We start from the raw sequence: 16,404 nt of genomic DNA, 5'->3' as shown, positions 1-16,404 counted from the left end.
TGAAGCACCAGAAGAGTTCAGGATTCCTAGCGGTGTATATTGAAAATAATACATCACCTGTAAGTGGGGTACATTGAAAATAATGGAATAGCTCTCAGCCAATGAGAAAGTGACATTCATGTGTGAGGTAAGATAATAGTTTATAGCGATACATGTATGACTCAGGAAACATAGTCCCCTGGACACGTAGTTACTTGTTGCAGATTTTTGGCTGAATAGTGCCCTGTAAAACATCTGGAGATATGCAAATGCTACAAGCTTACCTGCACTGGTCAGCCAGTGTGATGTTTCCACTCTCCATGTAGGCTGACAGACTCACCAGACAAGCATTAGCAATACGGGGGGAACATGTCTGTCGGGTTCGAATCTGTGACGTGCATATGCTGACAGACTTTTCATGTATGACCTCGAGGTACTGTCCAACAGCACCCCTCTCCTCTGGTGTACATGAATCCAGGCTAGTCTCTACGCAAGTCTCAATCTCATAAAAGTTCCTGGAACAAAGAAGGTTGGAGCATTACAGCATGGGTCTGCATGAACTTCTTACTTGAAGCGGAAATTCCGGTCCATGGCGGCAGTATCAGTAATGAAAAGAAATGTTTGATCCTTTGTTGTGATAAACAACCCATGTCGGCAGAGTTCAAATATGACGCCAACATTTCTCAGATGATATTGTTTTCTTAACACCTATCGCCGATGCAGTTCCATTTGGTAAGAGAGTGACATCAAGTGTATTGGCAGTTGGTTTGACACGTAAGACACTGATTGAATTATTTATTTTTTGGTAATGCATGATTTTCTGGATTAATAATTCAATAGTCTCGACACTGCATTTATTGTTGCTTTTTCGAGGGTCACTGAACATTTAGATTAGTGGTAAGAAGGCATTACAGAGTGCATGTCAGGAAGTCACTGGGGTTGCATTACTAACCTCGAAAATTTTCCGGTATACAGTACCTAAACACACTTGAAGATGTAATTTGTCAATTCAGTAAACAATGGGACCAGCATTAGCATTATGCCATGCTGAACTCATAAGATGCTCAAGTCATATGATGTTCAAGTCATAAAATGCACAAAGAAAAAGATGCAAAACTCAAAAGATGCTCAACTCATAAGACGCTCAAGTCATGAGATGTTCAACTCAAAAGATGCTGGACTACAAAGATGCTCCACTCAAAAGATGTTCAAGTCATGAGATGCTCAGCCCATAAGAGGCTCCAGTCAAAAAATGCACAACTCATAAGATGCTCATTTCATACAATGCTCAAGTCATAATATGCTAAATATATACGATACTAAAGTCATGAGATGCTTAACTCATTAGATACTCAATTCATTTGTTGTTCACGTCATCCACACTGAACTCACCCACAGAAAGAGGCCACATCAGTAGTAGGCAGGAATGGACGGATCATTAGGCCAATTGTCTGAACTGACAGGCATGTGGAAGCTTTCTCATAACCACTCAGACATGTATCAGAAACTGAAAAGATAAATACAAATGTACATGTTTTTTTTAACAGTTAATAATTCTGAGAGTACTGCCTCTATTACATTACTGCCATTAATCCAGTGGCTGTAGTCATGTCCAAACCAAACATCAAGGTCTCAGCAGAAGTCTTCACTGTCAACCAAACATAATCAGTTGTACCCAAAATAGCACTTTTGTTCTGATATTCTGCACTACATAGAGTAAATATTGCAAAATCATTACAGACTATCAGTATTTGGGGTTAAAATTACAGCAAGTTGCAGATACTTGTAACCCTATGGAGCACAATAGTGCAATGGTAAGGCATCTGCCTATTACACCAAAGGCCCAGGTTCAATCCATGGCACCTAGGTTCAGGTATCGAGGTGGGCATATTTGCATAGTATCCTGGGACAAGATACATATCCACATTGTCTCAGTTCGCCCAGCTGCAAAATGGGTACCTATGAGGATGTGCTGGCAATGCAAGTGTTTAGTTCATTGCGCCTTACAGGCAGCATGGAGTTATGTTCCCCAGGGAGTTGAAAAGTTTTGGAAAGTACGATAGTGTCCTATGACCGAGCGTAGTGGTGCAAGTAGTCCTGTGAGCAGGCAATGAGCCTGGACAAGAGCACCATATGAGTGGACTATTACTAATATATTGCCAACAAATGTACCAGTCAAAACACAGACCTATTTGTGATATGACACGACAGCTGTATATGTTACCAACCGTTCAGAACTGGCTTGGGTTCTGCATCCTCACAAACTGCATCTTCTAAATACTGCAAGGTCATGTATGTATTTCTGAGATAGAGCTTTTCAAGGGGAGACAACTTGGCCTGTTTGTGCAAATCCAAGTGGGCCATACACCTTTGCACCACCTCGATACTGGCTGTACAAACAGTGGTGAGAGATTCACTTGGAGACATCAGTGCCTTCTTGAGACTCACAGCAAAATCACCCATACAGGACAAGACCTTGAACAAATCAAAAACCCATTAAATTCAACCAGCTTTCAGGATCAGCTATTAACATCTTTAGATTTGATGAAGTGATGAAATATTTTATGCTCAGAGCTGTAGTTATGAATATTATCAGCTTGGGTCAGTGATGTCAGTTACAAACTTTATCAGCTTCTGTCAGGGCTGTTACAAACATTATCAGCATCTGTCTGTGCCACTACAAACATTATCACCTTCAGTTTGTGCCACCACAAACATTATCAGCATCTGTCTGTGCCACTACAAACATTATCACCTTCTGTTTGTGCCACTACAAACTTTATCACCTTCTGTTTGTGCCGATACAAACATTATCAGCTTTTGTCTGCAGATACAAACATTATCAGCTTTTGTCTGTGCCATTACAAACATGATCAGCTTGTGTCTGTGCCATTACAAACGTTATCAGCTTCTGTCTGTGCCATTACATACATGATCAGCTTGTGTCAGGGCAGTTACAAACATGATCAGCTTGTGTCAGGGCCCATAGTTACAAACATTATACGCTTGTTGGTCATTTCAGAGGTAGGTCCAAATTTGTGAAAGGTTGTTCTGAAGTGTCCTGTAACAGTATATCCTAAGCTTTTTGTTTAGCTGAACTAAGATCATATTTTCATGAGTGAAGCTTGTGTGTACCTGTGTGTATGGAGTGACCTTGACCTCCGGATCAGGCATGTTTCCGCAGCGTGCCATGATGGCGGGCATGTCAGGTTGGAGATACAACAACGTCATAGACAGCTTCCTCTGGATAGGCAGACAGTTGGCAGTCTCCCTCATTATACAGCTGTGGGCTAGCTTCAGGTTCCTGAAAAATCACGCTCGTACTCTTTACTTGGACTATTCCATCTGATGCCAGAAAAAGGATACACACATTGTATGCATATTCAACCCAGGCCTTTGGTGTGATGACTGAATGGTTTAACTGCTGGGTTACACAGTATACAACGGTTGTATCACTTCTTGTTGAATATGTACAGTTTCACAACACATTTGGAATGTAATTATCATGCAAAACTGGCACGCACGCACGCACGCACGCACGCACGCACGCACGCACGCACGCACGCACGCACGCACGCACGCACGCACGCACGCACGCACGCACGCACGCACGCACGCACGCACGCACGCACGCACGCACGCACGCACGCACGCACACAGATTATAATACGCATAGACTTTACACAAGGACCTTACACTTTTCAACCATGGGCATATTCCCGGATTGAAAACAACCAATATGAAAGGTCTGACTCACTGGCATTCTGAGAACACACTGCGCAAACTGAAGCCATTGAAGCACTTGGTGATGGCATCCATTGGTCTGCACTTGATCTCATGGTCATCAGAGTCACATGACGCAGCCTTGATCTCCGCTTCACATCGGTCAGCAACAACCTTGGTAGCGGACTCAAACTGCTCCCACAGATTGTTTGCAACAGTCATGGTCTTCCTGTCTGTACATCCATTACGACTACTCTCCAGACATGAGCGGATCTCCAGATACTTCCTGCAAAGTAAGCGGGTGATACGTCAATTTATATTACTGTGACAGTATCAGAAACATGTCACACTTGATCCATGATGGGCAATATCATCACACATCTCTGTTTCATAGTAGGCGACAACATCACACAGAGCCATGGGAGGTCTTCATCTGTCATAGGAGCATACAGCTGTGCTAAGCTATTCAACTTACATTGATCTCAGTACATAGATCATAACATAAAGAAGGATCCTGACTGCCCACCACCTGTTCAAAGAACTGTACAAATTGTGAATACACAATGCTATTTAGAAAGTGGTCAATAGTAAGACATGTTATAACTGCGTCAGTAGAGTACAGACTCCCAAACTTTTGTTCGGTTGAGTCACATCCAGGATTTGAACCCACTCTCAGAGTCAGTGTATGCCAGCATTTTTTAGACTGATAGTGTGGGTTTGAATCCCTGACAAAATTCAAACCCTACAAAAATCTGTATTTAACTAAAAAAGTGTAATCCCAAATATAACATCTTGCTGTACAAACTGAGGGTGATATGTCAGTTTATGTTACTGTGACAGTATCAGAAACATATCCCACTTGATCTGTGATGGGCAATATCATCAATGACACAGGTCTCAGTTTCACAGCATTCACTGCAACATCCAAAAAGCCTTCTGAGTTCTTCACCTGTCGTACGAGCGTAAGACTAAGTTACCATGATTTTAGCACACAGATCAATATGTAAAGGAGAGGTCCTGACTTATACTGAAGAAACTGCCAACCAACCTGTTCAAAGAGTTGTACAAACTGTGAATACACAATGTTATTGAGAAAGTACTCAAAAGTAACATGTTACGATTGGGTTAACTTTCTCAGTACAGTAAAGATTCTGGTACTTTTGTTGGGTCGAGTCACATCCAGGATTTGAATCCACACTCCCAGAGTCAGAGTACGACAGCATTTCTTTAAGTGCCTGACTCTGAGATTGTGGATTTGAATCCAAGGCAAAATTCAAATCCAACAAAAGTACCAAAATCTGTTTTACTGAGAAAGTGTAATCCGAAATTTAACATGTCTTGCTGTACAAACTGAGAATAAGTTTTGTTTGCATGGACTAATGTTCTGATGATGGATTGATACAAATACCTGCAACATTGCTGATGGGGCATTAAACAATATTCACTGACTAACTCCAATGATGGGCTGAAGTCTGGGACACACTAGTGATCTACATTACGATGAACAACCAAAGTTGCCAAGATGACACATAATCAGTCAAATCATCAAATCTGACCACTGAGCTACAAGGTTCCTGGGGCCAAAAAGATCAGCTGCAGTGAACTAAGTGTATCCCAGGACCACAATGACAACAAATATTAGAAACCATACCTGCACACTTCCTTCTTGTCTGACCATTTCTGGGTGGCCACCAGACGGCCTACACCCTTGAAACACTCAGAGGCTTTCTCAATACTGCACTCTTTCTCTTTGTCACAGTCGAGACGGAATCCATCAATTCCCCGACAACCGTAACCACGGAGCTGAGTCCGGATCAAGGTCATGGCAACATCGACTCGTTCTATGATATCTCCAGAACATGCAGTAGTTTTCTTAGCATGTGTCACAGCTAACATGGTTGCATCGTAGTTCCTGAAATCACAATTGTCATTAATGTCGATACTTGAGTCATGACAAAATATAAGTTGAGGTCAAATCGGGTTTAATGTCATGATAAAGATTATTGAACATCTATGTTGTTAATATCAGACATAAGATCTGCAAAGCACAAAAACATTGAACATTTAGCCATTGGTCCTTGGGGTTTGTTATTGCAGATATACATCGATATCCAAAACTTCAAAATGAAACAAAATTCCCCTGATTCTGCAGAAAATTCACATCTGTACTGGATTTAATGAAGCAGAATACTGACTGCAAGCTGAAAAGTCTTCATTCTTATCCCTTAAAGATGAGTCCATAATAAAAACTAACAAGTGGTATTACCTTTAGATGTTGTTGCTAGGGAACACACAAACCAATCTATTTATATTCTCTGTTTCAATGCCCTGTCCACTTGACAATAAAGTTTGTCAGATGGAAAACGACCAAATGTGGTCATTTTGTTTGCAAGCAGTCGACTAAACTGACTTAATTTGAAGATTCCTTTAGGTTAACATTGGTGTTGAATGTAAAAATAATATCAAGAATACTTCTAACAGAACTGATGGTTAAATGGAACATGAACATTTTTGTAAGCAAATAACTGGGGAAAAATTAGATAAATAGTAATAGAAAAGATAATGATAAATAAAATACATAATAATTAAAGCATACAAATAAAAATTGAAGCTCATACGCTTCCTGAAGATAACTCACCTACAAACATCCTCCTTCCTCGCCTCTGGGGCTAACAGCATCAGTCCAAGGGAGACAACACTGTGTACACTGCAGGTAGGTGGCGCTAGTAGCACCTTGCACTTCTTGAAGGAGACAGACTGGTAGAGAGTCTCAGTCAGCTGGAACAGTCTGCTCTGAGTGTCAGAGACACACTGTTCACGAACTTCTCTCATGCATTTCAGCTCAGCCTCAAACACACTGGAAACATGGACACATTGGCTGGGATAATGATAATAATAACAATACATGCATTTGGAAGGAAAGCAATTCACAATTGTGTAGAGTGCAATCAAGAGTATTTTCTGGACATCATATGCACCTACAAATTTTACTGAGCGAAATCAGTAAGCAACGAGAGTGAATGCCAAACATATTTGACGTTTGATATTTCAAACTAATGAATGTTGCAAGCAGGTGACATAAGACTCTTGTAAGAAATGCATTCAAGACTGACCATGCCAGTGGCAGACATTCCTTAAATTAATTTTTAATATTTCACAGGTAATATTGAGTCAATGAGTGAGTATGGTTTTACTCTGCATTCTACAACATTCCATCAATATTGCAACGGGACACCAGAAACGGGCTTAACATGTTATACGAGTGTATTATATGTGCGGAATCGAAACCGGGTCTTCACGATGATGAACAAACACTTTAACCACTAGGCTACCCTACCATCCCTCATGTGTAATAGACTTATAAACAAAGCGTTTTAGCCTGTGTAATGTTTTGACATGAAAATTCTTAGAAATATGCAGTCGAGAGCAATACACAGCAAGTGATACATCCTCAATGGACTTCACTTGAATGGTATGCAGAATAGAACTCATGGGATATGTGAAGACAACTCAAATCTAGTCTGGACATATATATATGGATGACCTTACATCAAGAGACAACTTAAGTCTATTCTGGAGACATATGTGGATGGCCTTACATCAAGAGACAACTGAAGTCTACTCTGGAGACATATATGGATGGCCTTACATCAAGAGACAACTTAAGTCTATTCTGGAGACATATGTGGATGGCCTTACATCAAGAGACAACTTAAGTCTAGTCTGGAGACATATGTGGATGGCCTTACATCAAGAGACAACTTAAGTCTATTCTGTAGACATATGTGGATGACCTTACATCAAGAGACAACTTAAGTCTATTCTGGAGACATATGTGGATGGCCTTACATCAAGAGACAACTTAAGTCTAGTCTGGAGACATATGTGGATGGCCTTACATCAAGAGACAACTTAAGTCTATTCTGGAGACATATGTGGATGGCCTTACATCAAGAGACAACTTAAGTCTAGTCTGGAGACATATGTGGATGGCCTTACATCAAGAGACAACTTAAGTCTATTCTGTAGACATATGTGGATGGCCTTACATCAAGAGACAACTTAAGTCTAGTCTGGAGACATATGTGGATGGCCTTACATCAAGAGACAACTTAAGTCTATTCTGTAGACATATGTGGATGGCCTTACATCAAGAGACAACTTAAGTCTAGTCTGGAGACATATGTGGATGGCCTTACATCAAGAGACAACTTAAGTCTATTCTGGAGACATATGTGGATGGCCTTACATCAAGAGACAACTTAAGTCTAGTCTGGAGACATATGTGGATGGCCTTACATCAAGAGACAACTTAAGTCTATTCTGTAGACATATGTGGATGGCCTTACATCAAGAGACAACTTAAGTCTAGTCTGGAGACATATATGGATGGCCTTACATCAAGAGACAACTCAAATCTAATCAGAAGACTTACATGGACAAACCTACATCAAGGAACAATTGGAGACATACCTGCACTGAATCTCCTTGTTAGAAGAGAGACTTGTAGCCAGTCTAAATGCACACTTGGCTGCATAGCTCAGGGAACAGACCGCTGCAGAATATAAGAAACAGTGCTAGAATTAGAACGTAAGTTTTGGAAGTCCTAGAACTGGCCAGTGATCTTCATGATCACCAGTGTTTCATAGTTGGCCAGAGAGCAAGAATATTCATCATACTGTTGAATAACTGATGATGATAATCATGATGATGATGATGATGATGATGATGATGAAGATGACGATGATGATGTTGATGAGGAGGAGGAGGAGGATGCAGTAAATTAGACACATCATCTTCACTGATGCCCCTAATACCAAGCAGCTTGCCTCACATCATCTAAATGTTTTCTCTATACAACATGCAAAAGCTACTGGGAATGAAATCCTCAAAACAGTTACCGTGGAAGAATCAGTGACAACTGAGAAATGTTTCTCTCCCACATGTCCCTGACTTACGTTTGATAGGTCCCTCCGCCCCGGCATTGCACAATGGCCCTGTGCAGCAATAGGTGCAATTGTCATCGATGCATCCAGGTATACAATGGGCTTCTGCCACACAGCTCTTGCTCAAGGACGTGATCACTCGTGATTCGTCGTGTTTAACTCTTGTCATGCATACCTGTACAAGATAACACTTAGCTATAGATCTCTCTAATAGGTCAGGAATGAACTGTGTTATTGCCAAATATGAAAAAAACTTCTTTCTAACCAACAATAGGGAAGGCTTGTTATTACTTTCATTTTATATTTATAACCTGATTATCTGAAGTAATGTAAAATTTTACACATGCATAAGATAAGGATAGAATCAGGATGAGACAAGACCTATGGAATAATTCAAAACATTGTCAGGGACTTGTTTTTGTAAGTAAAGCCTTTGTAAAGTATTGGCAGTGTGTTAACAAACAGCATGTATCAAGGTACAACCTGTATGTGTGACCGTACTACATTGTGTGCATCAAGGTGTACTGTACGTGTGTGACCATACTACTTTGTGTGCATCAAGGTGTACTGTACGTGTGTGACCGTACTACGCTGTGTGCGTCAATGTGTGCTGTACGTGTGACCGTACTACCTTGTGCGCATCAAGGTGTACTGTATGTGTGTGACCATACCATGTTGTGCATGTCAAGGTGTACTGTACGTGTGTGACCGCACTATGTTGTGCACATCAAGGTGTACTGTACATGTGTGACCGCACTATGTTGTGCACATCAAGGTGTACTGTATGTGTGTGACCGCACTATGTTGTGCACATCAAGGTGTACTGTACGTGTGTTACTGCACTATGTTGTGCACATCAAGGTGTACTGTATGTGTGTGACTGTACTATGTTGTGCACATCAAGGTGTACTGTACGTGTGTGACCGCACTATGTTGTGCACATCAAGGTGTACTGTACGTGTGTGACCATACTACGTTGTGCGTGTCTAGGTGTGGTTGTTAAGACAATGTGTGAAGGGGCACCTGCATGTTTTCGTGTACTTACAGACTGTGTTGAGTTACACTCCTCTGTGTTGAGGTTACATGCGTCATTGGTGAGAGCATTGTCACAGGTGTAGCAGCGAGAAGGTTCCTCTTTGGCTGAAACAGTTACACGAGGTTGGCAATAACCTGTAAGAACCTGAAAACATGTACAACTGACCTGATCTTGTACAAACAAATGATAGCTGTGAGAGACTCACCTCTTGCCATATATTTAATAATAGGGATGTCATGATACAGAAGTTTCATGAATTGATATGTACCACAATAACCATGTCACGATTCAATATGTATAATGATACCAGTGGCACAATCTTTTACCTCTCAAGATACCCGTCTTATGATTCAGTACTTATCACAATATCCAACTCATGATTCAATACTTATCACGATACCTATGTCACGATTCAGTACTTATCACAATATCCAACCCATGATTCAATACTTATCACAACAACCATGTCACGATTCAATACTTATCACGATCCCCCTTCTCATGATTCAATACTTATCACAATACCCATGTCATGATTCAATACTTATCACGATCCCCCTTCTCATGATTCAATACTTATCATGACACCCATCTCATGATTCAATACGTATCACGATACCCATCTCATGATTCAATACGTATCACGATACCCATCTCATGATTCAGTATGTATCCTGATACCCATGTCAAGATTCAATACTTATCACAATACCCATGTCACGATTCAATACTTATCACGATCCCCCATGTCATGATTCAATACGTATCACGATACCCATCTCATGATTCAATACGTATCACGATACCCATCTCATGATTCAATACTTATCACAATACCCATGTCACGATTCAATACTTATCACGATCCCCCATGTCATGATTCAATACGTATCACGATACCCATCTCATGATTCAATACGTATCACGATACCCATCTCATGATTCAATACGTATCACGATACCCATCTCATGATTCAATACGTATCCTGACACCCATCTCATGATTCAATACGTATCACAATACCCATCTCGTGATTCAATATTTATCATGATACCCATTTCATGATTCAATACTTATCACAATACCCATGTCACGATTCAATACTTATCACGATCCCCCATGTCATGATTCAATACGTATCACGATACGCATGTCATGATTCAATACGTATCACGATACCCATGTCATGATTCAATACGTATCACGATACCCATCTCATGATTCAATACGTATCCTGACACCCATCTCATGATTCAATACGTATCACAATACCCATCTCGTGATTCAATATTTATCATGATACCCATTTCATGATTCAATACTTATCACAATACTCATGTCACGATTCAATACTTATCACGATTCCCCATGTCATGATTCAATACGTATCACGATACGCATGTCATGATTCAATACATATCACGATACCCATGTCATGATTCAATACATATCACGATACCCATCTCATGATTCAATACGTATCATGATACCCATCTCATGATTCAACACTTATCACAATACCCATGTCACGATTCAATATGCATCATGATACCCATGTCATGATTCAATACGTATCACGATACCCATGTCATGATTCAATACATATCACGATACCTATCTCATGATTCAATACTTATCATGATACCCATCTCATGATTCAATACTTATCACGATACCCATGTCATGATTCAATACTTATCACAATACCCATGTCACGATTCAATACTTATCACGATACCCATCTCATGATTCAATACGTATCACGATACCCATCTCATGATTCAATATGTATCATGATACCCATGTCATGATTCAATACCTATCACGATCCCCCATGTCATGATTCAATACGTATCACGATACCCATGTCATGATTCAATACTTATCACGATACCCATGTCATGATTCAATACTTATCACGATACCCATGTCATGATTCAATACGTATCCAGATACCCATGTCACGATTCAATACGTATCACGATACCCATGTCATGATTCAATACTTATCACGATACCCATGTCATGATTCAAACCTATCACGATACCTATGTCATGATTCAATACGTATCCAGATACCCATGTCATGATTCAATACGTATCCAGATACCCATGTCATGATTTAATACTTTATCACGATACCCATGTCATGATTCAATACGTATCCAGATACCCATGTCATGATTCAATACTTATCACGATACCCATGTCATGATTCAATACGTATCCTGACACCCATGTCATGATTCAATACTTATCACGATACCCATCTCATGATTCAATATGTATCCTGACACCCATGTCATGATTCAATACTTATCACAATACCCATGTCACGATTCAATACTTATCACGATACCCATGTCATGATTCAATACGTATCCAGATACCCATGTCATGATTCAATACTTATCACGATACCCATGTCATGATTCAATACGTATCCTGACACCCATGTCATGATTCAATACTTATGACAACACCCATGTCACGATTCAATACTTATCACGATACCCATGTCATGATTCAATACGTATCCAGATACCCATGGCACGATTCAATACTTATCACGATACCCATGTCACGATTCAATATGTATCATGATACCCATCTCATGATTCAATACTTATCACGATACCCATGTCATGATTCAATACATATCACGATGCCTATCTCATGATTCAATACTTATCACGATACCCATGTCACGATTCAATACTTATCACGATCCCCCATGTCATGATACAATACGTGTCACGATACCTCTTCTCATGATTCAATACTTATCACGATACCCATGTCATGATTCAATACTTATCACAATACCCATGTCACGATTCAATACTTATCACGATACCCATGTCATGATTCAATACATATCACAATACCCATCTCATGATTCAATACGTATCATGATACCCATGTCATGATTCAATACTTATCACGATCCCCCATGTCATGATTCAATATGTATCACGATACCCATGTCATAATTCAATACTTATCACAATACCCATGGCACGATTCAATACTTATCACGATACCCATGTCACGATTCAATACTTATCACGATCCCCCATGTCATGATACAATACGTGTCACGATCCCCATGTCATGATTCAATACGTATCCTGATACCCATGTCATGATTCAATACTTATCACAATACCCATGTCACGATTCAATACTTATCACGATACCCATGTCATGATTCAATACTTATCACGATACCCATGTCATGATTCAATACTTATCACGATACCCATCTCATGATTCAATACGTATCACGATACCCATCTCGTGATTCAATATTTATCATGATACCCATTTCATGATTCAATACTTATCACAATACCCATGTCACGATTCAATACTTATCACGATCCCCCATGTCATGATTCAATACGTATCATGATCCCCCATGTCATGATACAATACTTATCACAATACCCATGTCATGATTCAATACGTATCACGATACCCATCTGATGATTCAATATGTATCCTGATACCCATGTCATGATTCAATATATGATAACTCTTTTCGCAGTATTATTGTGCAAATGTAGCTACATTTTTCAACATTGATATTTCATATTTTATAATTATGATAAGTATTTTTGATTCTCAGAGATTAAAGAGTTCTAAATTTCCATCTTTGTGCATGGAAAATAATCATTTATAACTCTTGTCACATCAAGACACATGATACAGTTGCAAAATGAAAACTTTACATAAACCTACTTAAACTGATACTTTCAAAAACTAAATATCGATACAGTTTTGAGGGAGGTTACTCTGTTATGTTTACATGTTGTCACTTGAAGTTGACTCTGTGGTCCACTCCGATTTAAAAAGTCATTCCTTGTCAATATAAAACTTTTTTCGTATGTTTTTCGAAAGGTAGGCAGGCAGCAAATTACTATGCGTGACAGTTCATGCTCTGTTGTTTTTATGAGGGATGATTCGATCATTGTTAGCACGAATCACACAATCACGCGTTCTTCAATAGACACTGTGATAATGGTCCAGGATTCTATGTTGAAACATCCAACTAACAAAACATAAGAAGTTGTATCCATAAAGTTTGTTCAATATCACATGGTTCCAATTCAAACCCAAACAAAGCCAATCATCCCAAATCTGATGTATGACACCACTCACTGCTTCAAAAGAGTACAATTTGCCAGTAATGGATACATAGAACATATTTTCCTCCACTCACCATCACACATTTTCAGGGCAATCTCCCACAGTCCTGACACTGTCTCAAATAAGGTGGTTGACCTGCTGTCTGTCTTGTCCTTGAGCTCATGCTCCACACAGCTCCAGGCCACCTGTGCCTCTGCACAGAGCTTCTCCAGACGGGTCTTGTAAAGTACCTTCTTTGAACTATGGCTATTCTTTCCTGTTTCCTTGCTATTCCTTCCTGTTTCCTTGCTATTCTTTCCAGTTTCCTTGCTATTAACTCCAGTTTCCTTTCCTGTTTCCTTGCTGTTCTTTCCGGTTTCCTTGCTGTTCTTGCCGGATTCCTTGCTATTCTTTCCGGTTTCCTTGCTGTTCTTTCCGGCTTCTTTGCTATTCTTTCCAGTTTCCTTGCTGTTCTTTCCGGTTTCCTTGCTGTTCTTTCCGGCTTCTTTGCTATTCCTTCCGGTTTCCTTGCTGTTCTTTCCGGTTTCCTTGCTGTTAATACCGGATTCCTTTCCTGTTTCCTTGCTATTCTTTCCAGCTTCTTTGCTATTCTTCCCTGTTTCCTTGCTATTCTTCCCTGTTTCCTTGCTATTCATACCACTCTGCTTGCTATTCTTGTCATCAATGCACTGCCAAGACTTCTTGCTGTCATCTTTCCCAGATTCACGAGATCCCATTTTCTCTCCTACAAGTCTGAGCTTGGTGCCATCATTACACTGTGGAACACAGGTCCACTCAGTGAACCCCAGTACAGTGCTGTCATCTACATCAGCTGCTCGGGGCCGTGCCACAAACCCATTGTCACATGTGATGCTGACTTGGCACTCTTCCAGTTTCAGGCTGCCAGGAACTGTCATGCCAGGGATTACACATCTTGTGTTGCTGGCATTCTTGGGGTCATAGCCGATGATGTCCTCAATGCGTTTGAGGAGGACGTTGACACAGTTCTGAGTGGTGTCCACTTTCCTGCATCCCTCAGCCTCCATGAATCGAACCACCTTGCTCAGCTGATACTCAAGAGTGAACTTGACATCTCTGTCACACTCCTTCGTATACTCGGAGATGCAAGTCTCAGCCTGCTGAACCTTCCTGGAATGTGAGTGACGGAGTGATTGAGTGAGTGATATATATATATAAGAGAGCGAGAGAAAGAGAGAGGGAGAGAGAGTTTGGAAAGTTTGAAGTTTGTGAGTGTTTAATAATGAAAATTCCATGGACTGATGTCATGTGATGGACTGCAATGACTCGCAACATGGAAGTCAGCGACTTATCTAAACCCTCATCTCTACAACAAACATGGGTTACTGAAGACCAATTCTAACAATGAGGGAAGAGAGAGTGACTGAGTGAATTTAGTTTCTCGCTGCACTCAGCAATATCTTGACTGTATGGCAGCAGTCTGTAAATAATCGACTCTGGACCAGACAATCCAGACATCAGCAGCATAGGACAAGAGAAAGAATGTTAGTTAATGCCAATGTTTCGTACTAAGGGCCTAGCAAATTAAGGTTTTGTCATTTTTTTCACATGAAAGCATGTCCTTTTATTCAATGGATTCAAGCATTTTCTATTAGCTGCAAAATAGTTGAAGCAAATATTTACTACTCCAGCATTTTCAACTCTCACAGAGGGTAAATTTTGGAAGGAAAACCACAGTACTTTCTGACTATGCAAAGATTCTTAATTACAACAGATGTGGATAATGTACTCTCATTCCAGATGAGAGAAGCCCTCCTATAATCTACTCACAGGTTAAGTCCCCATAATCTACTCACAGGTTAAGTCCCAACAATCTACTCATACGTAAAGTCCTCTGTTAATCCGCTCACATGTAAAGTCCTCCCTTAAACTACTCACAGGTGAAGTCCCCATAATCTACTCACAGGTAAAGTCCCCATAATCTACTCATATGTAAAGTCCTCCCTTAATCCACACACATGTAAAGTCCTTCCTTAATCTTCTCACAAGTGAAGTCCCTAAAAATCAACTCGCATACATTTGAAGTCTCCCACAATCTAATCACATACATTTGAAGTCTCCCATAATCTACTTGCATACATTTGAAGTCTCCCATAATATAATCAGACACATTTGAAGTGTCCCAGAATCTAATCACATACATTTGAAGTCTCCCAGAATCTAATCACATACATGAAACCCTCCAATAATCAACTTACAGACAGGTAAAGTCCTCCCAGTTTTCTGAAGAGTCTCTGAGAGCAGCAAAAGTTTTGAGATTCTCGACACAGGTGAGAGCCTTTGTCACTTTACACATGCCCTCTGGGGGTCGCCTGCAGGTGTCCACGATGTCACGGTCGAGACGCTCCACAATGTAATGAATAGTGTCCTTCTCGCACTCCTCACAGGTTTCCGTGAAGCTCCTCATGCACTCCATGGATGGGTTAACTTTCCTAACAAGGACAACAGCACATAAGTTAGTGAGTAAGCACCTAGTAAATAGAGCCAAACACACACCATATATTCCTACTAGTGAGTGAGTTTAGTTTTACACCTCACTCAGCAATGTT

At 40.3% G+C, this 16,404-nt stretch overlaps 1 protein-coding gene across 1 annotated transcript in view; it reads right to left on the bottom strand.

The window, feature by feature from the left end:
* Positions 1 to 16,404, bottom strand: part of LOC137280757 (uncharacterized) — a 100,734-nt gene that overhangs the window by 66,679 nt on the left and 17,651 nt on the right. The window contains exons 9-20 of the mRNA XM_067811973.1: positions 16,054 to 16,287; positions 13,911 to 14,965; positions 9,694 to 9,788; positions 8,661 to 8,823; positions 8,176 to 8,257; positions 6,341 to 6,559; positions 5,354 to 5,614; positions 3,737 to 3,988; positions 3,115 to 3,283; positions 2,208 to 2,454; positions 1,372 to 1,486; positions 264 to 494 (exon numbers count right to left, since the gene is read on the bottom strand). Coding sequence (XP_067668074.1) covers positions 264 to 494; positions 1,372 to 1,486; positions 2,208 to 2,454; positions 3,115 to 3,283; positions 3,737 to 3,988; positions 5,354 to 5,614; positions 6,341 to 6,559; positions 8,176 to 8,257; positions 8,661 to 8,823; positions 9,694 to 9,788; positions 13,911 to 14,965; positions 16,054 to 16,287 — 3,123 coding nt within the window. The remainder of the gene's footprint in view (positions 1 to 263; positions 495 to 1,371; positions 1,487 to 2,207; positions 2,455 to 3,114; positions 3,284 to 3,736; positions 3,989 to 5,353; positions 5,615 to 6,340; positions 6,560 to 8,175; positions 8,258 to 8,660; positions 8,824 to 9,693; positions 9,789 to 13,910; positions 14,966 to 16,053; positions 16,288 to 16,404) is intronic.

Source organism: Haliotis asinina, chromosome 4, assembly GCF_037392515.1.
Source record: "Haliotis asinina isolate JCU_RB_2024 chromosome 4, JCU_Hal_asi_v2, whole genome shotgun sequence".
In the NCBI taxonomy this organism is placed as follows: Eukaryota; Metazoa; Mollusca; class Gastropoda; order Lepetellida; family Haliotidae; genus Haliotis; species Haliotis asinina.
Note: the sequence above shows the minus strand (reverse complement) of the source record. Positions and strands in the feature narration are given on the sequence as shown.